General features: G+C 44.3%; 1 protein-coding gene across 1 annotated transcript in view; it reads left to right on the forward strand.

Annotated features, from left to right (window-relative positions):
- Positions 1–25,541, forward strand: part of ITCH (itchy E3 ubiquitin protein ligase) — an 811,820-nt gene that overhangs the window by 393,741 nt on the left and 392,538 nt on the right. Inside the window, exons 8-9 of the mRNA XM_085619094.1 lie at positions 9,484–9,664; positions 10,708–10,803. Of these exons, the coding sequence (XP_085475220.1) occupies positions 9,484–9,664; positions 10,708–10,803 (277 nt within the window). The remainder of the gene's footprint in view (positions 1–9,483; positions 9,665–10,707; positions 10,804–25,541) is intronic.

The following is a 25,541-nucleotide window of genomic DNA, read 5'->3' on the forward strand; positions in this document are numbered from 1 at the left end:
TTCCAATTCTATTATTCATTTCTTAATTTACCATATACATCCCCTCTCAAACTCTAAACTCACCTTTAAAATTAGTTAGTTGTGAAAGAAATGTGGCACTCAAACAGCAGATTATCAGAGCCAGGATCTCTGTTCTTTACACCTCTCTCCTCTCAGCAGAACCAGATAATGGCAAACTTTCCCTCTCTTTTTCCACACATATACATGTTAATTTCAAATCTCAGTGCTTCCCCCTTTTTTTCAAATGTAATCACACATTTCTATTGGTTCAAAACCAACCCTTTTCCAAAAGTACCCTTCCCCCAACTTGACTTCTGCCTAGTACCCTTCCCCTTATGTGACCCCAACCTTAAATTTAGTCCTAACATCAGCAAGACCATGATTGAATTTCTGGATATATGGATCCATGTGGCGAATGGTATCATTGAGGTATCCCTGTACACCAAGCCCACGGCCAGGAACACTCTCCTTCAATATCAAAGTTTTCATCCTCGTAGTCAACGAGACAGTATCCCTTTCAGCCAATTCTTGAGACTACGCAGAAATTGTACCAACCTCAGTAACTTTGAGTGCCATGCGGAGGAACTCCGCACAAAACTACTTATTCGTGGCTACCCCCGTAGATTGGTGCGAGATTCTTATAAAAGAGCTAAGTATTACAACAGAGATGCTCTCTTTTTGGATAAACCCACCAATGATCTAAAGAAATTGGTTTGTGTCACTAGACATTCAACCATAAATAACAAACTACGACAGATTATCTGCTCGCAATGGCATATACTTAATTCAGGTCAGCAGATTACCTCCTTACCCAGACCTTTGTTTGCCTTTCGGAGAAACAGAAATCTACGTAATTTCCTGGTTAAATCCAGACTTGAGAACACCAAATCCATCAATCAGAAATCCATTACTGGCAGCAACCCCGTGTTAGGCAACCACAAATGTGGGAATTGCCATGCCTGCAGCTCTGCCATTGTATCATCTGAACTAATATGGGAAAAACATACTTTCCAACTCAAAGAGATGACCAATTGCAGATCTGCCAACGTCATCTACCTCATTCTTTGTCCCTGTAATAAGGGATATGTGGGGGAAACTGGCAGAGAATTCAGAATCCGCTTCAGTGAACACAAGTCGGCGATTAAAAACAAACGAAGAGGGGCTCCTCTCGTCCAACATTGGTTAGATCACCGGCATGCGGATAATGAACTCAGATGGACGATACTTGAAAAAGTACACACTCCGAGTGACAAAAATATCAATGGACTCAGAGGTAAGAGAGAAGTATTTTGGATTTTCACTCTGCGTACTGCCATCATTGGACTCAATGAATACTGTCCTTGGCAGAATGCTTTACTATGAACTCTCTGGGTGCATTCCTTATTACTGCAGGTGAGCTTTCCTAGTTTTTTAGTTTTTTATTATTTATTATTTTTTATTTTTTATGTACCTCTTTGGCCTTTATTGTACAGTATGAGAGAAGTTTTCTCCCTCTCATTCCAGGTTTCAGTGCTTGGTCTTTCTATATTTGTATATATACTTTTTTCCATATTCATATATTTTCTACTATTCCCATAGCCCATGTCATAGTAGATTTCATCTGCCCCTTGTGTATCATGGATCATTCGTCCCTTTTTCCATAGTCTGTTCTTTATTTTTATCTCTATTTTTTTATTTTTTTATTTTCATTTATTTTTCACTTTGTTTTAGTTTTCTTGGTCCCCTTGGTATTTCTATTACTCCATCGCTACTTTCACAATATTTTACTTTATGCGTTAGTCCCCACTTCGGAGATACGATAGATCGGGTCGCCGTTCTCGCATACTCCTAAGATGGCGGCCTATCTCCTACTCTCTAGATGTTGGATCGCTCATGTCCCCCACGTGGGTCTTCAGGTGTAGGCTATTGAATCAGGGATTTAAATCCTGCTACAACGTTTACCTCCCTAGGATCGGGCCGTTATTCCGTTCAGGTTCCACACCGCGTACCACCCACCAGTAAGTTTACGAGCGCGATTTCCTTATCTGGGGCAGTCCGGGTTTCAGGTTTCACTTCATTTATCTATTTTTTATATTTTTTCTTTAGATTGGTGGGCACCTGTACGCTACTGACCTCATTTCTGAGGCGATGACGATTTAGCGTTTACCTTGCTACTAAGCCTATTCTATATCCAACTACAAGTAAGCTTTATTTTTATCCGGGATCTGTTTCATTTTCTCACACATTTTAAGTTCTCTATTCAGTTTCCTAATTATTCCCGCAGGAGTCTCATGCCCGTAACTTATCAGTTTGGGGGGCAACTGCTCAATTTTGGATTCTTCTAATCTTGCCCAAGTGACGACCTTCGCGCATATTCCACTTCATTCCACACTATCTTTGAGTAAGCTATTCATATTTTTCTGATTCTTTGCATGGCCCGGTTCCTACATCTGCCCACATAGTTATTTGTTTAGATAATATTTACGTCGCCTGTTCCGCTTTGAATAGGCTTCCCTTTATCTTATCTAGGGTCTGCCATTGTCCTATACCATACCTTGTTAAAACTTCACTACCTGTGTAAATTGTAGGTTCTCTTTCAGTACCTACGCTATCCAGTTACTTATAACTAATTCACTTTAATTGGTTTACCTATTCTTGTAGCGAAGCTGTCCCCCAGGAGTATCGCTCGTATTGGCTTCATTACTTTTTGGTTTTGCTTATTGGTCCATTGGAATTCTGATAGCTACTCCCTCACTCAGTAGGTAATTATGTGCTGATCCTGTTATCATTCTACTTTTTTATTTTCAGGGTTTTTATTTAAGTCACTGTACACCCTTTGTATTTTGTCTTTATTTTTCTACACTTGGGTATATCTCTTGGTCTGGCAGTAATCCTCATGTTGCAAATACTTTTTCTTCACAGTTTTTCGGTGTGTATTTTCTATTTGTTAACCCTGGCTCTCTACTTGGTGATGGTTTGCTCCCATAGAAATAGATTACTGTGTTTTTAATTGCTATACATCGACTTATTGTTTGCCTCATTCATTTCTTTCACAGAGTTCGTTTTGAGCACGCTCTGGGTTGCCAAGAAGCCCCGTTTTTAAGCCCTTTTCTCCACGGAGTCTTAATGCACTAAAAAGACCCCATTGATGAGCAAATTGATCTCTGTTCTATTTATCTATTTATGCGCCCTGACGAAGGAATTTGTGGACTTTGTGGTCCACTCCGAAACGCGCGTCGGCGCTTGTGGTGTTCTAATTATTGACATGAACAATTTGTACTACTATTGAGATTTGTTTCTGTTTTCTTTTTAGGTGGCTTGTCTTCATGTTGTTTTTTGTATAGGTCTCATGTGTAGTATTGTAATATATTGAATTTATTGTGTGTTATCTGTATGTACTTGTAAATGCATTTTGGTTAAAATATTGTTCTTTGTGGGTATTACTTGGCTTTTTGTTAGTGCAACAAAAATTAGAAATCATGTTTATTGCACTGACTCCATTTTTATATTTTTGCTTATATAAAAATAAAATTGTTTAAAAATGTATTTCTCTATGTCCCTGTGATTGAATGAGGCACTAACCAATTATTCGTGGGAGTTATTACCGACTAAAAATATTTGGGGGAGGTTCTGTGATTCTTTTTGTTGATTTTTTCCCCTGCTTTCCTCCCCTATTATTTAGTTTTTCAGGGGCCCTCTTTAGTTTATTTCTAGTACCCTTCCCCCAACTTGACATCTGCCTGCTACCATAGCAACAGCTCATGGAACACTGCTGTGTGGAGTTAGGTCAGAAGTTCGCCACACAATGTTTCATTTCCAAAGAGCAGGAGTGCTTGACTTTTCAAACCTAACAGCAAATCCAAAGTACTGTTCTTTAGTAAAACATTTTTCTGTACCAATACAAAACATGCTTCTATTAATTTACACATACAGCCTAGTTTTTATTCTAGAATGGTATGAAACAGCCAATCAGTTCTTTTTTTTTATAAAAAAAATATGTATGCCTCCATTTCCAAACTGTCTTTCATTTCTTTTTACCATTCTACTGAATTACACCTCCTGAGTGCATCCAGTTCTCCTTTGAAGATGTTCACAGTGTGGATTGTAGGGCACAGCTATGTCTTCTGGAGTGAAAAGTATGCAGAGAAAACAGATATGGTGAGAGACCTTGCTTTGCCAAATGTAGACATTAAATGGATTGGTCAGAGAGGGTTAAAGTGGCACCAATTGATGCCATTGGTGAAATCCTTCATGCAAATCCAACACCCTGACCTCATAATAGTGCACTGTGGTGGCAATGACCTAGGCACTTTGACTGGGGTAGGTCTGGAAATGCTTATGAAGGACACCTTTGCACAACTGTTTTCCCTAAAACTGCCTTTGTGTTTTCTAACATATGCCAAAGGCAAAAATGGAACTGGTCCAATCATTTTTGTCCGCAGATTGACAAAGCAAGAAAGCACGTCAACAAATCTGTTTCTGCTTTCCTCCGTGACTATGGTATGGGTTCCATTTACCACAACAACTTGCGTTACGACATGCAAGACATTTATAGAGGAGATGGTGTGCACTTCAGTGATGAAGGGAACAGAGTCTTCCTCTTGAACCTTAGACTCTGCATCGGTACTTACTTGTAGGTACCACTAAAAAATCACTTCATAAACACAACGGCTCTTTTTAGAGCCCCCTAATATCTAAACTCTTAAATCTGCATTTCATTTCTTTTTTTAAATTTTTTTTCTACCGTACGCGTACGTTGAGCTTACCGTACGCGTACCCCGTGATTTTTTTTAAAATCAATAAATGTTTTCTTTGTACTTTTCTGTCCTTCTTTGACCCCCTTACAAATGTTAGGGGGTCTGTAACTCTCTCCCTTGCCCCCTTTTCAAGATATCACCCTTTTTTTTCTGAGTAAAATACACAAAATGGCGGACGCCGCTTCCTGGTTTCGTCCGATTCGAATGTTTACTAAGATCTAAGAGCCAATCAGAATCGCGCTCGCGCACGTCACCGTACGCGTACGGTAAGCGCACCGTAAGCGCACCGTAAGCTGGCTCAGATATATATATTGATTTAAAGGCTATTTTCTCAGAATCTACTGAACAGATTTACACCAAACCTACAAAAGGCACTTCCTTGACCTGAGGACTACCTCTCTGCCAAATTTCAAGTAATTCTGTTCAGCCGTTCGGGCTGTAGCTGTGTCTAAAGGTCCTATGGAAAAATGCATGGGAAAAACGCCTTTTGGGACCCCCCTTTTATCTCAGCCCCCACTTGACGAATCCCCCCGAGACTTTCAGGGTAGGAGCGGAGCGTAGCGCCCCACCTATTTTGAAAAATTTGCGAGGATTCGTCGACCGGCGCCAAAGTTATTCAAAATAGAATGTTGCGGATTTCCTATGGAAACGTGGTCCTAACTATAACTACCTACTGGCGACCGCCAGTAGGTAATATATATAATGCTCAATCCCCGCCTCTCCTCCCTTTCACTCTCGATCGGGTGCTCGATAGTGCGGTGACGGAAACCGCACGGATCTACAAAATCCACAGCTCACGGCACAAGTTAATGGACCAAGCACTCTCAGGAACGGATTTCCCAAAGTGTATTGGGTTCTTCACACGACCTTATATATATATATATATATATATATATATATATATATATATATATATATATATAATACTTGGATATAGCTTTGCTTTCTTTGAGACTACTCCATTTAAAAAAAAAAAAAAGGAGAGAACAATGTTTTTCAAACCCTGAGGATGCTATTTGGGAGTTTATGAACCAGTGTCTCCTACCATCCACAGTGACAGTATATGGTTATACTGCTTGCTACTATGATTCAGGCATGTGAATCTATGAAAGATACCCCAATACTGGATAAGAAAACAAGTTACTTACCTGTAACTACAGTTTTCCAGTATTGGTATCTTTCATAGATTCACATGCACCCACCCTCCTCCCCGGCTAGTCAGTTCTCTATATCTGGGATACTTACTTCTCACATGTGCTATGAAAATCTGAGGAGAACTGCCTCTGCTGGGAAGGTTCTAGAGGGTGCTAGCAGCTGATTGGCTGGGACCAATCTTTGGTTCTTTTTACTATAATGATGTAGATCGGCTACTAAGACTTAGGCCTTAGGATTTTTCTTTTAGCCTACTACTATTATTTACTCTTGGCACTACTTTTGTATGTACCGTGGGACTCCCGCCTCGGCGACGGGGAATGATTCATGCATGTGAATCTATGAAAGATACCAATACGGGATAACCTTTTTTATCTTAAGGCTACGTTGCAGTGATCATGTTCTTAATGGTTAGAAATAACACAAGCAATAATAGAGCTTTATATTACCTTGGAACGAAGGGCAACACATATTTCCCTTCACGCCTCTGTCTAGCCGTGATTGCGATTTGAGTTTTTCCAGATCTTCCTTCAGTTTTCCCATATTGTAAAGGAGCTAAATATCTGTTACACAGTCTGATCTGTTGCTGCTATTCCACCTTAAGTGGAATGTAACCATGCAAGCCTCAGCATGAACTTCAAGGCCTTAAGTCACCCGGATATACATGTTTTTCACTTGAACTCCCAAATGTAAGAACTTTGTCTCATTTCATTGAAGCCATCCAACCCTTTATTATAGGCCATGCTGTATTAGACTTGAGTAGGTAACACATGGATGTGGTATTCTTAAAACTGAAAATGAGTGGAAAGCGCTAAAATATGTTCTTTTGCAAGATAATGGAAAGAATGGTGAGAAAGTCAGGAACACGCATACTGGGGAAGAGTTCCAGTGCAGAAAAGGAACACAAGTGAGATTGAGCATTACGTAGACTAGTACCAAAAAGACTAAGCTGGCAAGAGTGATGTAGGTTATGGCCATTGGTTAAGATTTACACTAGAGAAGAAAGGTATCAGGAAGTGGGTCCATGGTTGAACTTAAATGTAATACAGTGGAACTGAAGAAGGTGAGAGGCAAAGGAGTGCCAACAAAGAGAGGGGTAAGTATTCACAGAGGTGTAAACTGAAAAAGAGAAGTAGTGACAAGTGAATCTGACAAAAGGAGAAGAAAAGAAATCCATTCAACCAAGTAGAGGAGAATCTTGGTTCCTTGAAAGATCATAAAAAGTATTGTATGAATGTTATAAAGCTGTAATCATGTAGGCATATAAATAGACAAGAATCAAAGATATACCTAATAGCATGGAAGGGAGATCAGAGAAGTTGACTAGATATGGGAAGAGTTAGGGGGGGGGGGGAAGCTAAAAAAAAAAAAAGAACATTTTCAAAAAACAAATATTAAAAAAAAAAGCAAAACTTTGGATTCAGCAAGGGTGAAATTAAGAGAATGAGATGACATTCAGTACTGAACCGGACAGACTTTTAGAAATAGTGTCACTGATTATGGGATTGAAAAATGAGAAGAAAGCAAACATCTTGAATGGTTTGCATGGGCGAATTGGTCAAAATAGGTTATGTGGGGCAACAGTAGTACAGCTGAAGAAACTAATCTGGCTAAGAGCAAAGTTAAATAACTCAGAAGGGACAGATGAGTCACAGATCTGCCTAGACTTATATACATATTTGGAGTAACCAAAAAGATCATACGAAAACCAATAAAAGATAGTACTAGAAATTCTGAATAAAGAGACTGTCAGCGGTTAGAATGGTGTAATTAATTAAAGTGGTTATCCTTATTGAAAGTAGTGGGAAGAGCCAAGAGAAGAATTTCCTAGCCATGGGAGCTGTTGTAAGGAGTTGACTACACTACTAAAATAAGTTTATATGAAGCAGGCAAAACAACCCAGAAAGGAAATGGGCAAACGTGAAGAGAGCTTGTTATGGGCAATATTTAGGATGCTCATAGAGACGCATAATTAATAAAATAGGGATTTGGGGGGACTGAGGTCTTGAAGTAATATTTTTTTAACAAGGATGAGAATGGTGTGTTAAAATGGACTGTGAACAATATCAGAGGCGGCAAGAGATTATTAAAGAAAGGGATTAGAAAGAACCAAAAACATGCATAAGTGGAAGCAATCCAAAGGAGGAGGACTAGAATCAATTGAAGCAGTACTACTATTAGCTTGGTGATCACAGATTGGCTGTGGGGGGCAGATAAAAGGAGAAGAGGGGAAAGAGGGAGGTATATGTCATGATTGACCCATCAAAGAAAGTCTTTCTTTCTTTATTTATTTTTTATTCAGCTGCTTAATTGAGTTCTTCAGACATTCAAGGGAACCACAGGGTCTCAGTCATACTTGAGGCACTATCATGTCATTGCCAGATTTGAGTCTAGAAACTGCTGCAGCTTCAGCAGGTGGATGTTATCTAGCTCGTTCTGAAAGAAGACCTTCAGATGAGAAATAAGATGAGTAACTTCTATCCCTTCCTGGAGGTGCTCAGCCTGAGCACAGTCCTTTTGAAGAATTGACCTTCGTATAATAAGGCCTTTCCCAAAGATCCTGCTGGCCTTAACACTGAAGTAAATTGTTGAGATTCTATGGTGGGGCTTTTAAGAGAACTAAACCCCTCACATTGTATGCCAACATTCTTATGTCTTTAATATGGCGAAATAATTGGCTGTATCAGGCATTCAAATAGATGCATACAAGATATAATTTACAGTAAGATGGACTTAAAGAAACAGACCTAAGAGTATTTTTGTCTATTAATACAATCGGATGTCATTTTGTTGCTCTTCTAGGTCTTTCTTTGGTTAGCAAGCTTCCGGCCAGGTAGGATCTGAATTGTTGCTCTCCTGTCTTAATCCACCAACCTTTTTAAACTTGATGTGTCTATGAGCTTAAGCTTCTTTATTTGAATGTGGCTGTTTTGGTCACCGTCATCTATGTGAGATATTTTGCTGTGTTACGCCCCCATAGATTCAAAGGACAAGATACCATTTCTCAAGAAGGCGGTCCTCTGGATCCACCCAAATTTTGTTCCAAAGTTGTTGATCGTATTCACACTTTATGTACAAGTATGGCTTTTTGTCTTTGTGCGCATTTGTGCTTTCTTGCCCTAAAAAGTGCTTCATAAAGTTGTTGTCAGATACACTTTCCCTTTCTTCCTGGATTAGACCAAAGACTTTAGTTCCTTCGTCCGGCTCTTCTTGAGCTTTGGTTGTCTGGACACAGCAAGGTGGCTTCTAGGGCCCTTTTACTGGATGGATATTGTGCTCTTTAAACATGAAATTCACCTAAAGCCATTGTTTGTTTTCCTTGTTCTACATATTTACCTCCTTATTTATTTCTTCCTCTTGCTAATAAAATGGGACATTAGTTTAGAACAGCACCCATCCATCAACAGCTAGGCCATCGGACAGCATATTGCATTGCTAGGTTCTTTTCATGCAGTAACAAATGCGGGTGCACACCAGCATGAGAAAGGGAAAATTGCTAAGGACTGCATATGTATGCATTCATGATGCACAAGAGTAATAGTTTCACAAGATTGTTTACAGTCCTTTTTATTGGTCTTTACCTGTTCATTTTCAGAGACAAATGGTCCAAGTGCAGTAACATTGCCAGCTGTAACTCCAAATGCACAACCGCAAAGAAATCCTGAAGGTGAGACATCAGCCTCATCGGCTGTACCCCCTGTCTCTCAGCAAGTATCACCAGCGAATCCTGCAGCACAACCAATGGCTTCAGTAATGCAAGGTCCATTACCTCCAGGGTAGGTACCTGTTTCAGGATGAGTGACCAGTCTTAGCTGCTAAGGCGTTTGTTCTTGTTTTTTTGGGGGGGGTGGGGAGGGTTTTTATTTTTTTGCATAATTAACCCCTCATTTCATTTCTGCTGTGCCGTCTTCCTTAATGACATAGCGCCAGTGTGTCTGGGAAAATATCTAAACTGCTCCTATATAGTCTCTTGCTCAGGCATTTGTATTTGACTTTACTGCAAAATTAAACGAGATCCAAATTAGAAATCTATTTTTCCTCTACAGTCTGTTAGTGAGTTTTCCTAACCCGTGTGCCTATAAATAACATTGTTTTTCAGGCCATGTGTCACACTGTTATGGACTGACGCGACACACCTCTTATTTGGAAAAACATATATTTGTAACCTGAGCTTTACCTGCATTAGCCCTGGCTATTTTAGCTCTCTGTAGCCACACAGCTCTGCAAATATACTATAATCCCTTCCTACAATAACCTCTGCTACTATAACCCCTTCCTACAATAGCCTCTGCTACAACTCTACTCTGCAAATATATCCTAATGCTTGCTCACAATAGCGGCTTCTTCTTTCTGTCGTAAATAAGCACAGGGCCACATATGGGCCATTATTCCCTGCATGTTTTACCCTGTCAAATCAAATAATTATACAAATGAACTGTCATTCCTAACCTACTGTATCGTCAATCCCTTTCGCTCCTCTACAGTGTCATGCCTTTAATGCCCCACAAGTCTATCCTGCGATACCACTGTTGCTCCATTGCTGTCATTGAGTAGCCCTACTAATGTTCTGCATTGTTCGTGCAGAGTAGCCATTGCTATTCTGTCCTGTTCCATTGGCAGTGAAACACATGCTGTTTTATTGCTCTCAAGTCCAAGCCCATTATGTACTGCAACAACTTGTATGTTCTGCTAGTTGGGTAGAGCAACACAGTGTTTTTTGACATTATAGCTTACCGTGGTATAATAACTCTCCCTCTGAGTCCACCTCTGCTGCAGCGTTTAGGGTGATACTACTCAGTATTTTTATTTCTTATTTTAGTTGGGAGCAGAGAGTGGATCAGCACGGGCGAATGTATTTTGTAGATCACGTTGAGAAAAGAACTACGTGGGATCGGCCAGAACCACTTCCTCCTGGGTAATGTACATAAAAAAATCCTACCTTTCAGGAATTTGTGTAGTATCCAAAATCATAGAAATATTATATTTTCAGTATGTTTTTGTTTTATTTTAATTTGTATACCTATTTTTGTATGCTAAATGTATGTAAATAGCTGTCCATTATTGCATGTCGTTTTGCTGTTCCTGTATTTAATGCTAACAATTATGTTAAAATGATAACCAATTCTATGTGGATTCGAATTTTTGGGGTAGCTTTATACCTAAAATAAGAGTTCTGATCAGATCTATTAAAGATATTGCTGTCTTTCGTTACATGTACAAATAAATGCAGTTACAGGAATCCAGCCCCCAACCCCCTTATTTGTTTTCCTTTCTTCTGGCACTATCTCCCAGGTTTTTTTACCCTGTCTCTTGCTAGTGCGAGATTATTCTCATAATGTCCAAAGACAAAATCTTAACATTTGCAAACTGATCACTTGAAAAGTTGGTCCTTCAACATTAATGTGGGTGTGAAATCCGGTGCTTACTTAATATATACCTACAGTTTCACCAATACATATGATTGTTTAATTGATGATATTATAAGAGACAATATCATCACCGTTTGTTATTGTGATAATGTGTGTACAGCATTTGTCTGTTGTGTTTCTAACAGAAGCACCCACCCCAACTAGGAACGGAAATAGGATAACAGTTTCTTAGCTAAAGAATTTATGCAGTGCTGAGGCTCACCAAATTCCTAATCTACGTTTTTCTATACTGCCTCCATGTACTTCTTTAATGCCTCAATTACCATATTCTACACACACACACTCGCACACACTCTCACACTCGTTCTCTCTCACACTCGCTCTCTGTTTTTGTTTCCTCCAGCTTCGATGAGTGGTAGGTTAAATGCGGAGGCTGAATGCAGGAGGCCAGATGAATTTTTTAAATTTTTGGAAAAGGCGGCCATGTTATGCATGGTTCCTCAATTACTCTTCAGCTACTCAATAGATATTGAAAGCAGGGGCAGATGATTTGGGGGTGCATATTTATCCTAAAATAAAAGTGAATATTGGATGATATTTTGCTCCTTAAGTTGCTAGTAAAATTATCAACAACTCAAACTTTCCTCTCTTCTATTTAAAGTCATCCAAAATCTTTCTGTTAAAAAAAATTGCCGTTATTCACAGTTACCTGTTTATAATTCTATTTAGCTCCCTCTACTTTAGTTAGCTTACCTCTAGGATTTCTTTTTCTTTATCAGACCTCCTAAGATATGTGGACAGCAATAATGCATTATAATGCAATGGTGGTTTAGTGTGTCTGCATCTTTGCACTCTCTGAATCGTGCATTAATTATGGAAGACTAACTGGCTTTATTTAATTCATGGAGATGCTGTGATCAGTTGTAGCCTGTCATGTTTAGATTATCCCACAAAGGATATGAACATTTATAGACATCACAACATCGTTTTTAATATAAAGATATTAAGTTCCGTAAGGAAATTAATTATCCAATGTGTCCAGCTAGTAATTTTACAGTACTTTAAATCTAGCTGGTCACTTTGTATGTGCATGTCGATGACAAAGAACGAAAGGCACAGGCACTAGGGGCAAGATGGCTACCGTATGAGGATGATAGACTCAACCCTTCTCCCTGCTAGATCGGCAGTGCTTTAAATAGGCTGGTACTCACCAGTACTGAATACCGGCACTTCTGAATTTTATGTCCCTCAGGCACTTCTCATTCGCCAGGGAGAGTACTGGTACCCTAATAGATGGCACTCCAGGCTCCGGTTATTTATCTCCTCTAGCACAGGGTAGGTTGTAAGCGTGCCAAGCCTCTTGCAGAGTCCCTGCTGGAGATTCCAGCAGCGCCCATGTGAATGGCCCGAGACTGCAGGAGTCTAAGATGGCTTGCCTTGCGTCACGCTGTGATTAACAGTGCAGGGTCTAGACAGACCCTTCACTGTCGATCAGGTGCCCGACGACTATTCGGCTGAAAGTGCTTTAGCCTCACCCCGCCCTTCTCCATCAGGTGTGTAAATGGGTTGGGAGTGACGGGCAGTCGGTCAGTAATCCAGCCTTATTTAGGATATTGATTGCACTGGCCGTTCTAAAGCGAGTGAACAAAATCCTCTGCCTTTGTCAAAGCCGGTTTTCTTTTCATCTTTTTGTTCAGGACAGGAGCTGCTTCTCTTTGTGGAAGGAAGGAGTAGGGATGCATATAAAGAAGTGAGGTGGCAGGTTAAGTTAGGATTGCCACTTATTTTCAGATAAAAATACCAGATATTTGAGTTTTGAAATGATGAATCGTCTTAGAAATGGTGTTTTAACACACATTTCTGTAAAGTCATAAATCTGGTGCATTTCTTAACCTTAATTTTCCAGACAGCAAATTTAGGGGATGAGTACAGCATGGAGGGGAGCCTTTTGGGGTGGGAGTATGTTTCTGCAGCTTTTCGATACTTGCCCACTGATGCTGAGTCAAGACATGAAAGAAAGACTTAACCATCGCTCCTGGGACTCCTTCCAGGCAATGGTGAATGAGGGCCGTACGGGACATGCCCTCCTTCCTCACAGTCACAAAGCGGCAAACATGTTACTTTACCAACTTGTCCAAGAAGAATCTGGAAATGCCAAATGCTTGAGTAATGTTGGCAATTAACTTTGTGGTTCAGCGGGAGCCGAGCCCACTATTCAACCCACTTCTCCGGCCATGGGTTTTTAACAGTGCATCCCACATACTCCACCAAAGGTTGGGTGCATTCTTCCATCACATAAATAGGCTACAATTCATCTTTTGTGGACAGAATCTGAAAATATTAGTCTTACCATCATATCACATGATATGACCAGAAGTGTGAGCTGAGGATGTCTTGAGGAACAGCTAGCCAGAACTACTTACATGCAGGTTACCCTAATAATTTCCAGACAAATCCTGCAAATGTTAGGATTCTCGCCTGGTGAAAGAGTACACAGTTGGCAAAGAAAACATGCACACAGGTTGCATTTATCTTTTTCTAGAAAAAAAATCCCCCCTTTCATGCCCCCAGGTTCAAACTCAAGGAGTGAAGAAGAGCTACCCAAAACGACATACTTGCAGTTACACTAATGTTTTCTAGTCTAATCATGACAGTTTTGGAGTAAAATCCTTTCCCTAGCCCAGGCTTTGATGATGCACAGCTAACAAAAAGTTGAGGGTTGTATGCTGTGCGTGCAACAAATCTGTTCATGTAGCTTCAGAACATTGTTACTTAATAATAACTTGTGTGTCAGCCTGTTTTTCTGTGAGAGAAAAGGGAGAGAATCAGGACACTCAGTAGATTTTAGAGGGAATGTGTAGAGTGTGTGTGTGTGTGTGTGTGTGTGTGTGCGCGCGCGCATGTGCTTGAGAGTATATAGTATTGTGCCAAACAAATAACAGTATGGCATTAAGAACCAGCAAATATTACAAAATGAGGAACTGTTCACATATCATCCTTTTTGAATTTCATTTTGTGTAATGAGTTATTCTGATGGATACATCTGCCTGTGGATTCCTCACCTTATGAATATCCCCTGCGTCAGCATTCCGCGGCAACGAGGTCGTCACAATGCTATGGCTCCGCACGCGGCTCCACTTGACGTAACTGGAGCCATAAGAGGGCCACGTCGGCGTGATGACGCAGTTCCCTTTTTACCGCTCTGTTGACGCTAACGGTTTTTCTACGGACTCTCCATACTTTCTGCTGGATACTTTGTTTTTGTGTGGTTTCGACATGTCTGCTCCAAGGAAGTCGGGTTTCAAGCCCTGTAAAGAATGCAGGGGGCATATGTGCATATGTCGATCACTGACCCCCATGAGGACTGAATGATGTGTCAATCTTCAGATCACGACGTTGAGGGCTGTCCTTGCTGTAGAAAGATGAACCCGAAGGCTCTGAAGGAACGAGAAGCCAAGCTGTACATGGCTAAAGTGAGAAAAGAAAAAAGGGGTCGAAAACGTTTGAAGTTGAGGTTGTCGACTTCACATGACTCGAGGAGGAAGCACAAGAAGAAGAAGAGGCATGGATCTCGGCGCCGTTCGTTGAAGCCTGTGGCTTTGAGGTCGCCTTCCCCGGCTCCTCAACGTTGTGTTAAGGACTTCGTCTCTCCTTCACCTTCCTCAGGTGACTCTGGCCCATTCTCCTTCGTATAAGGGGACTCCGGCGCAGTCTATCTTCTCCGGCTCTGGAAAGTTTGTCGAATCCAGCTGATGCTAAGACGCCTTCAGCTCCTGTGGCTCCGCCTGTGGCCCTGGTGGTTCAGACTCCGGAGGTGCCTCATTTGGATCTCGAACCGGCTCAGTATCCTTCATTCCCGGCGCCGGCTTCGGATCCTCTGCATTTTTTAAATGCAATGTATGGTGTGTTTTCTAGGGCCTCATACCCTTCTGGTGCACCTTTGGGTCCCGTGGGTCCCCAGGCATTTAATTTGGGTGTGCCTCACCAATATCCTCATGCCCCCCTTTGTGCCATTCATGCCGAGGACGCCGTCATGGCAATTTCCGGCTCCGAGGATGTCGACGCCGTATGTGCAGTCCGCGGCTCCATCCGGCGAACCTTCTTCACGGATTCGTTCGACACAGGTTGCTGCTGCGGATCCACCTTTGACGCCGCTCCTGGAGCCATCGACGCCACGTGTGGCGCCGTCGACACCGCAACCGAAGATGCGCTCGAGGAGAGAGGTGCAGAGGTTGCTAGAGGAGGAAAAGTACCAGGCTGAAGAAATGGAAGAAGGTGAAATTTATGAGCATGAGGATATGTTCGAGGGTCTATGTGAGGCAAGTGGACGAGACTCCTCCCCAGAGTGGGACTTTGCTTCTCAGAAAGCTTCTCCTTCGAAGGAAGTTGCACCTTACCATACTGTGATAAGGAAGGCTGCAGAGCTCTTGGATCTGCAGCTCCCTATGGCTGAGTATAAGCCTAATTTGCTCACGGAGGTGCTTCATTCTCCGTTCTCTGCGGTTGAACCCCTCTTGCTTTTCAATGATGCCCTGACGGAGCCGATCCTGGAGGTGTGGCGCAATCCTCTTTCTGCTCCTGCAGTTTCAAGGTCGGTGTCTAGAAGGTACAGGCCTGCTCCAGGACATCCTGTGTTCCTTTCTTCTCATTCTTCGCCTGAGAGTTTGGTGGTACAGGATTCATGTTCAAAGCAGTCTAAGGGCGCCTTTCCGCAGGCTCCTGTTGACAGGGATTCCAAGAAACTTGAACAATCTGCAAAGAAGGTCTTCTCATCAGCGAGAATGGCTTTGAAATCCACCAACACTACCTATTTGTTGGGTAGATGCATTCATGCCCTTATGGATTCTACCAAGCAGCTTCTTCCAAAATTCTCGGAGGAAGACCGGGAAAATTTCAGTGAGGTACTGGCAGACTCATAGGCTGCAGCTCGCCAAGTCATCCAGTCTGGCCTGGACACAGCAGATTCGGTTGCCAGAGTGATGGGCTCATCCATTGCTACGAGAAGGCATGCATGGCTAAGGTCGTCTGCGTTCTCACCTGATGTGCAGGCTGCCCTTCTAGATCTTCCCTTTGCCGGATCCAGGCTTTTTGGTGAAAAACCAGACTCTGCTTTACAAAGGTTCAAGGACAGTGAGGCCACAGCAAAATCCTTGGGTCTACAGTCTCAAGCAAGGGGTTATGGCTATAGAAGATACCGTGGCTTTGGGAAGTCTTCCTCTCGTGGTTCTCGTCCGCCACAGCAGCAGCAACAGCAACAAAACACCTTGTACAAGTCCTACTGGGGTAAGGGCAGAGGTCACCTTCGTGGAGCGGGTCGTCAGCCTTCTTCCTCCTCTACCTCCCCAACCCCTCCTGGTGGAAAGCAGCCCTAGATCCGCCATCCTGGATCATGCAGGTCCCGTGGGGGGCCGGCTTACCCATTTTCTACAGGATTGGAAATTGGTCACTTCGGTCCTTCTGGGTTTTAGATCTGGTAGAAAATGGGTACGCCCTTCCCTTCAGGGAATTCCCTCCTCCTTACCCTCCTTGCTTAGGGTTTTGCACGAAGGATCATTTAATTCTTCTTCAGAGGAGGTTCTTGTTCTGTTACAAAAGGGTGCGATAGAGGTGGTTCCGGAGCAGGAAAGGGTCAGGGATGCTACTCCCGGTATTTCCTGATTCCCAAAAAGGATGGCAGGTTACGACCCATCCTAGATCTCAGAATATTTAATCTGTTTCTCAAGCAGGAAAGGTTCAAGATGCTCACCCTAGCGCTTGTTCTTCAGGCGCTGCAACAAGAGGACTGGATGGTGTCCCTCGACTTGCAGGATGCGTATTTTCACATCCTAATCCTGAAGTCGCACAGGAAGTATCTCGGGTTTACGGTTGGCCCACAGCATTACCAGTTTGCGGTCCTTCTGTTTGGTCTTGCTACTGCACTTCGAGTCTTCACCAAGGTGATGGCGGTTGTGGCTGCCCATCTCAGTAGGTGGGGGATCCCGATTTTCCCCTACCTGGACGACTGGCTTCTGGAGGTAGTCTCGCCAGAGATGGTGCGTCGTCATCTGCAGGTAACAACTCAGCTGTTGTTCAGATTGGGTTTTTTCGATAAATGTGTCCAAATCTCACCTGGTGCCCTCTCAGCGCAACCAGTTCATAGGGGCAGTACTGGATACCACTGTGTCGAGCTTTTCCTCCTCCGCAAAGGATTCTCGACATTCAGGAAATGATCCCTTCGTTTCACAATGGAGCAGTTGTTCCAGTTCTGAAGGTTCTACGTCTGTTCGCCTCCTGCATTCTATTGGTCAACCATGCACGCTGACACATGAGGGCGCTCTAGTGGTGCCTCCGCAGACAGTGGTATCAGCACAACGGAGATCTCAGGGAGTCTTTTCAGCATCTCCAGAGAAGCTGCAGCGGATCTGACTTGGTGGAGCGTGGAGGGCAATCTGTCTCAAGGAAAGCCCTTTCATCTTCCTCCATCGGTGGTCACAGTGATAACGGATGCCTCCACTCTGGGGTGGGGTGCTCATCTGGGGGGATCTGGAGATCAAGGGTCTTTGGTCTCCAGAGGGAAGATTGTTTCATATCAATCTTCTGGAATTGCGGGCGAATCATTTGGCGCTCAAGGTCTTTCTCCCTTCCCTTCGCGGTCAGTCAGTTCAAGTCCTGATGGACAACACTGCCGCGATGTGGTATGTCAACAAGCAGGGAAGAGTAGAGTCGTACCGTCTCTGCAGGGAGGCTTAGCGGCTTTGGTCCTGGGCTCAGGACCAACGATTTTCTTGATGGCAAATCATCTGGCCGGGGTGCTAAATGTGCGTGCAGACAGTCTCAGTTGGCAGTTCTCCGCCGACCACGAGTGGAGGCTTCATCCGGAGGTAGTTCGACACATCTTCCGGACGTGGGGGACTCCTCGGGTGGACCCGTTTGCCACTCTCGAGAAAGCGCACTGCCCGTCATTCTACAGTCTCCAGTTTCTGATGCAGGGGGCGTTGGGGGACACACTTCAGTTGAGTTGGAGCTCACAGCTCCTTTATGCGTTTCCTCCCATACTCTTGATTCCTCGGGTTCTGAGGAAGATTCGTCAAGACCGGGCCCAAGTCATATTGATCGCCCCGGATTGGCCAACAAGGGTGTTGTACACAGATTTACTTAACCTCTCGTCGCACCCTCCGCTCCGTCTCCCTCTCAGGGCAGATCTCTCGCAGTCACAGGGGCAGGTTCTACACCCCCACCTCCAGAACCTGCACCTTCATGCCTAGAGATTGAACGGGACAAACTGAGTTCCTTCTCTCTCCCGCCTGATGTGGTGGATGTTATTTTATCGGCCAGGCGTCACTCCACCAAGTTCATTTACACCTACAGGTGGTCAAGATTTGTTAAATGGTGTGAAGAGAGATCTATTGATCCCTTAAAGGCTCATCTTTCTGATGTTCTTTGTTTTTCACTGCATTTGGCCCAGCAGGGTTCTGCTGTGGCTACTGGTAAAGGTTATTTGTCGGCTTTATCTGCATTTTTGTTTGCCTGATCAGCCGTCTCTTTTCAAATCTCCGGTTGTTTTGAGGTTTATTAAGGTCCTTACTAATACGTTTCCGCCTACTCCCTTTATTATGCCCCAGTGGGATTTAAATCTAGTTTTAACTTTCTTAATGGGTTCCTCATTCGAACCTATGCATAGTTTTCCTTTGAGACTGCTGTCATTCAAAACGGTCTTCCTTGTGGCTATCACCTCAGCCAGGAGGGTGAGTGAGCTTCAGGCTTTGAGCTCTAAGCCTCCGTTTCTGACTATTCATGGTGAAAGGATGGTTCTCAGGACCAGGGCTGCTTTTCTGCCTAAGGTGGTAACTCCCTTCCATCTAGGGCAGTCCATTACCCTCCCTACTTTCTATCCGCCCCCTCAACCTTCCAAGGAGGAGCAGAGGCTGCACCGCTTGGATCCTAAAAGGGCGGTTAGTTTCTATCTCGATAGATTGAAGGACCTACTATTGGACGATCAGCTCTTTGTGGGCTACGTTGGACGCATGAAGGGCAAGGCGGTGCACAAGCGCACTCTTTCCAGGTGGATCATCTTGTGCATCAAGATCTGCTACGCTCTGGCTTGTAAGCAGCCTCCTGAAGGCATTAGAGCCCATTCCACCAGGTCTAAATCATCTACTTCTGCCTTGTCTAGGGGTGTTCCTGTGCTGGACATCTGTAAGGCCGCAACTTGGGCCTCTCTCCACACTTTTGTGAAGCATTACTGCTTAAATTCCGAAGTGAGGAGGAATTGCCATTTTGTGTGTTCTGTTTTGCAGGACTTTTTGCTGTAGAAGGGTGGACACCCTCCTCAGGGAGTGATACTGCTGTGGGATTCTATTCATAAGGTGAGGAATCCACAGGCAGATGTATCCATCAGAAGAACAAGTTACTTACCTTCGGTAACACTTTTTCTGGTGGATACAGTATCTGCCTGTGGATTTCTCACTGACGCACCCCCCTCCCCGTTGTCCACCCTTTTATACCTTAAAAGAGGTATTGGTTAATATGTTATTTCATATTGTCATTCTGTATTGCCTCTGTTTGCCTTTGTTTAGGCTTATAGTAAATGCTTGCTTTCTTTTGTTTCCCCTTTTTCACTTTACACTGTGTGTATTTGTGTGAATACTGTGTACTATGTATGCATTGTCTATATGGTCGTTCTTCCCAATTCTCCTCGGTGGCATGGAAAAAATGGGTGGAACTGATGTCATCACGCCGACGTGGCCCTCTTATGGCTCCAGTGATGTCACGCGGAGCCGTGTGTGGATCCATAGCATTGTGACGACCCCATCGGTGTGGAGAGCTAGGAAAAAGTTTCCGCGGAATGCTGGTGCAGGGAATATTCATAAGGTGAGGAATCCACAGGCAGATACTGTATCCACCAGAAAAAGCGTTACCGAAGGTAAGTAACTTGTTCACCTGTTTCGTTTACTTAAACACATTTCTCATGTGTTTTTCATAGTTGCTGCAACAGATATAGAAGTCATTGTGTATCATCATATGTTGTCCTAAGCCCCATCCTGGGCCCGCCCACTCGCCACACCTCTAGCTCATATTAATGAGTACCTGCACTTATTTTTTCCCATTTAAAGCACTGTAGATCGGGATCAAGAAATGTACCTGCTAAACGCCCCTCCCTCTTATTGTGGAATGAGCCCAGGAAGTGCGGAGCCAGGCTGCTGGAAGTTCTCTGGATATGGAACCGGCTAATTATGAAGGACTGTAAAAGGGTTACTCTGGCAGCTTACTTTACAAGCGATTGGAGGAAGAAGACACTGAAGGATCCTTCTGACGGGGACAGCCTGGATCAGCCATAAAACTACGGGGGCAACAAGCAGGAAACTCAATAGAGGTGGAACAGTACGAGGAAAGCTCTGCCCATGAAGGAGCACCTCAGGTGACATAAGCATAGGGGAGAAAACAAACCAGAAAGGCATTGCGGGCAGCATGGAGCCTCCTGTCATCTCATCGGTGGCGGATTTCTAGAGACCCATTCGGGTACAGGGCCCAGCAACAGCTGCAAAAGTAAAGGAACCATTCTGTCTCAGAGTCTCTCGAATGACACGATCCACCCGGAGGTGACTGGGTCAGGTCAGAACATCCCCAGCACAGGTAAAGTAGCAGGTACTGCAGTGAAAAAACATCCGTGAGTTCTCCTGAGGGCAGAGGCATATTTATAACGCAGGCGGACATGGTCCCTCCAAACCTAGTACCCCCAGAGGTTGGAATCATGAATACAGCAAGTATACTAGGTCAGGTGAGCCTTGCGGCAAAGCAGTTACAAGCAGGTGATGTCTCAAAGGATTTGGGGGGGTGACCCTGGTTGCAGTATAGGTGCGATGGACAAAGGTCTGGCTGCAGGCACGCAGGAGGGGCCTGCCGGGGAGAAGGTCATCGGGCTCGCATCTGTTTATGGTTTACCTGGCAAAATAAGTAAATGTAAAAAAAAGGACACCAAGCAAGAGTAACTGCTCTCTAGTCAATATGGGCTCAGAAACAGAAACTGTAGAGCATTTTTTTTCATTTGCAGATCAGTCTGACTTGTCTGGGGAAGACCTGCAATCCCTGAAAGAGGGCTTAAGAAGGGGCTCAAGGGACAGCGCCACAAGTGAAATATGTGGCCTAAGCTGGGGTGAAGGCCTGTCAGTTGACTTGGGTGAGAAAGTTCTCTGGCTGACCATTAAAACAAGGAACCCATTGAGGGAGACGCACAGTGAAGCCCGAGTTAAAAAGGGCCTAATTTGGACTGTTGAGCAATGCCTAGGTTTGAAGGGAACTTGTTGAGTGCCCAGGGGAAAGAGAAGTGGCTCAGCCTGACCCTGCTATATTGGAGGCTACATATCAAGGGATTATGGCCCATCGCGAAAAGAACCGAGCAGTCGCAGGGCGCGGACAGCTAATAGGAAACTTCAAGTACATATCCGGAAAGTAGCGAAAACATGCTCCGAATTCTCTGCCAGAATGGCTGAGGTGGAGAACAGGGTGACCACCCTCAAGAAAGCTGTAGTATCAAACAAAAATACAATTGCAGCTCATGAATTTCAACTGGGTGATACCCAGGATTCACAAACAGGCAGAGACACAATAACCTTAGTGTGGTGGAGCTAGCCAAAGGGATAGAAAGACTCGACACTAGAAAATTCATAGTAGGTCTATTCAAGAGCGCGTTTCTGGAGCGGGGAACCTGGAATTGGGACCTGGAGATCCACAGAGCATGTAGGTTTCCGTTTCACCAACAACAGCGATGCTCAGAAAACTGGGGGAAGTCATGGGCAATTTTGGTATTCTTTGGAAACTTCCTCCTCAGGCAGTCTGTATTTGATAAGGCCAATCCAGACTCAAAGCATACCGCTGAAGGCTGTACGTTTTTTGTAAGACCAGACTTCTTGACAGAAGTCTGGTCTCTCTGTTGAAGGCGCTGGAGGCTAAGGCAGATGATAAAGCCTTTTCAGAGCAAGGGGGCACAAGTGTTTCTGGTGAACCCAGACAGATTTAAAGTGATCATGCAGGATAAGACTCTCATTTTTACCTCAAAGATTAAGGCCAAAGAGTCCCTCGAGAGTAGGAGTTAAAAGAAAAACCCGTGCTGAGAACGCAAAACAGGGTTCGGGCTTGATGCGGACGAATTGTATCGTTTGCCAGGAACCTGTGCAAGTTTAAGGGAGGGTGATGGGCAGACTGAGCTATAATCAAATTTATAGGGAGTGGTAATGTAGTCTTTCATGATTTTGATAAAACAAACCATTTGCTGGGTGATAGGCAGGCAATGTGAGTGGAATTGCAATGTTTTTTTCCCTCAGAATCAGGCACTAGTGGAGAGCACACTGCAATCAACGCACCTATTACGGGTCCAATTGCTCCTTTTGGGTGGTGGGGGGGATGGGCAAGGTGGGGGGAGGGTGGAGGTTAAGAGGAAGTTGAAGGGGTGGAAGGGGAGCCAGGGGTGGGACGGGACATTTCTCGGGTCTTTGAAATTTGTCATAGCAGGCAAAGCTGCACATAGCAAAAGGCATTCCTGAATTGTGTTCAGGAATTGCATCTTGCCATCCTCAAGATTTAAGATCACAGAATATAACGAAACTTTGGTGCTCTGATAATTGTGGTTTGCATTAGACTACAGAATGTCAAAAAATAGCTTGCGTAATTGTACTGTCAACGTTTGTGGATTAAATAATAAGGCCAAAAGGGGAAGAGTGCCACTTGATCTTAGGGCTATGAGGGCTGACATCTGTTTCCAGGAGATGCATGTCCCTTTGGGAAAAAGGAAGCTGCTGGGGGATTTGGGATGAATGCTCCTTGGCTGTACTACACAAGGTCTGACGTCCAGGGGGGTGGCAATAATTGCTAATAAAGCTAACTGTTTGGTAACCCGAAGATCTAAAGAGAACACTCAGGAAATGGGTGATTTGGAAGAGCCAACTGGGATGTGGGAAATTCACTCTATGTTCGGTTTATGGCTTCAATTTAGATGAGGCTGCGGTCAGCCATCATTTAGATCTGTAGCTCTCATCTTGGCCAGCGTCGCTCATTTTTTGTGGTGACCTTAACATACATATAGAAGTGAGTCGGAATGCCGGGGCATAAACCATATTCTGGCAGGAAACCATTGGTGTTTGGAGTAGTTCATGGCTAATAATGCGTCTGTTTCTTGCCCGCTTTGCTTGCCTGCCGCCAGCCACAAGGATGCCAACATACATCTCTTGAGTGGAGGTAGGAGAAGCCAGATCCCATCTGACCCCGCAGCGCACCGTAAAAGTGCTGGTCTTCTCCAGCGGCGAGGGACGTGCCCATGCAAAGCTCGGGCCAAGGGCGGGCCCGTCCGCGCCCGTAAGAGACCGGATGAGGCAGTGCTGGCCCCCCCTCTTGGTTTTTCTGCCCCTGGAGTGTTGGTATTTGGGCTAGAATCCGGACCTACGAAAGTCTGCTGGGATCAATATCAGGAGGACCGTAGATTGGGGCTTGTATTTGGTGATATGCGCAGGTAAGAGTCCCATCTCTTCATCTTACCTGTGTGGGGGCCCTGTGTTTGAGCTGGTGGCTACACCCCCTCTTGATCCCCTGTCTTGCAGTGGGAACCCCTTTCCTTTTGTGGGATCTTCAATTTTTCAATTAGTTTGTCAGCTGGACCAGGGGACGCTTGTTGGATCTAGTTGGGCCATCCCTGTAGGGCTGCTAGGTTGCTGAGTAGTGTTACAGAGGGCAAATGTAGGCAAGCGGGCCTCACGCCAAAGGACCCCATGAACACTATGGACGCCTTCCTACAGCCAGCTGTTGTGGTTCTGGACAAGAAATTGAACTGTCCACTCTGTGTCTGTCTTGATCTCCTATTTCCCACTTTTTTTGTTCCCTTACGATCAGGGTCACCAGCACTGGCACACGTTTTTTGTGCCGGTCTGACCTGACAGACGTGGCACAAGATCTTGGTGAGGTACCTCGCCCGTGTACGCCAATCCCACCAATACAGGATAGTGTTCAGTCATCAGCACCTTGGGGAGTGTGTACAGTCCCTGGGGTGGGCCCTGGTATGGGGAAGGGAGCAGGGGGAGCAAAGAGTAAGTGCCCCTCAATGGGGGGGGGGGGGCATGCAAAGCGCTGGAAGAGCATTGGTCCACATCCTAATTCCCCGGTGTCACTTACAGACTCCATGACTCTTTTGCTCGATATGTTTAAGGCAGCCCTACTATCAGCGTTGGATTCTAAACTAGAGCCAAATCTACATAGTTTATCTGTTATTGAAAATAACTTTACTAAATTGACTGCTACACTGCAAGGGGACCATACAACACCGCCTATATGTCCCCCAACTCCAAGGGTCATGATTAACAGTTCCTGTGGAAATGGTTCGGAGCCTGGTCCTAGGCCTTCTCCTAGGTTTGCGCCAACGGTAGTTACGCAGCGAATGAGTCATCTAGTGTCTAAAGTCTACTCTTCTACATCAGTACCAGCTTTGAACAGTATAGCTCCATCAGTACAAACACTTAATCGCGTTGGGGGGTGGGGGGGTGGGGGTTCTTCGAATGTTTGGGGACATCAGGCACGGGGGTGAAAGACATGGGTTGTACACGCAATGCCAGTTTGCACATGGAACATACTCCTCAAGGCTCCACACTTAATGCTATTTTGCGCGAATTTGACTTAATATCTGTCATGAACAAGCTGCTGATATTGTCCCCACTTTTACCGGGAGAGGGTGTGAGATTTTTATTGATGTCTGTGCACCATTTAATTTTATATTATTGACTTTTTCATAAAGGCGAGCTTATACAGTGATCACAATTCTGTGTGTCTCTCGACAGGATGGCTGTGGGTACTGGAGAAAAAAAAGGAGGGTCTGGGGGTTCCCTAAAAGCTGTGGAAGGAGACTGAAGTGGGATCAAATTGTTGCGGACCAGCTTCATGAGTCCCTTTTAACCCAGTGTAACAGGGAGTTTGCTATCTATTTAGACAGTGCGGCTAATCCACTGTATTTCATGGAGGCCTTCTGAAGTATGTTTGGTGCTATAGTGAATCTACTGCAAGTGCCAGGTAGGTGTTTGTCGTATTTTGGACCGAGATGATTTGATTGAGTGCTCCCGTGCCTCTAGGAAATTGAAAGAGGCCTTGGGAGTGACACCTCGCAACCCTCTGGTTGTTAAGAGCCTCCGAAGAGCCTATAAGGCTGCCCTGGCAAAGCATAAGTCTGCCCTGAAAGAGGAGGCCTGGTCAGAACTGGTGCAGGCTAGTACCTTGGGCAACAGTTCCAGGTTCTGGAGCATCATTAACAGCCTCTTTTTAGCAGGTGACA

The sequence above is a fragment of the Triturus cristatus genome, chromosome 7 (assembly GCF_964204655.1).
Source record: "Triturus cristatus chromosome 7, aTriCri1.1, whole genome shotgun sequence".
NCBI classification, from domain to species: domain Eukaryota; kingdom Metazoa; phylum Chordata; class Amphibia; order Caudata; family Salamandridae; genus Triturus; species Triturus cristatus.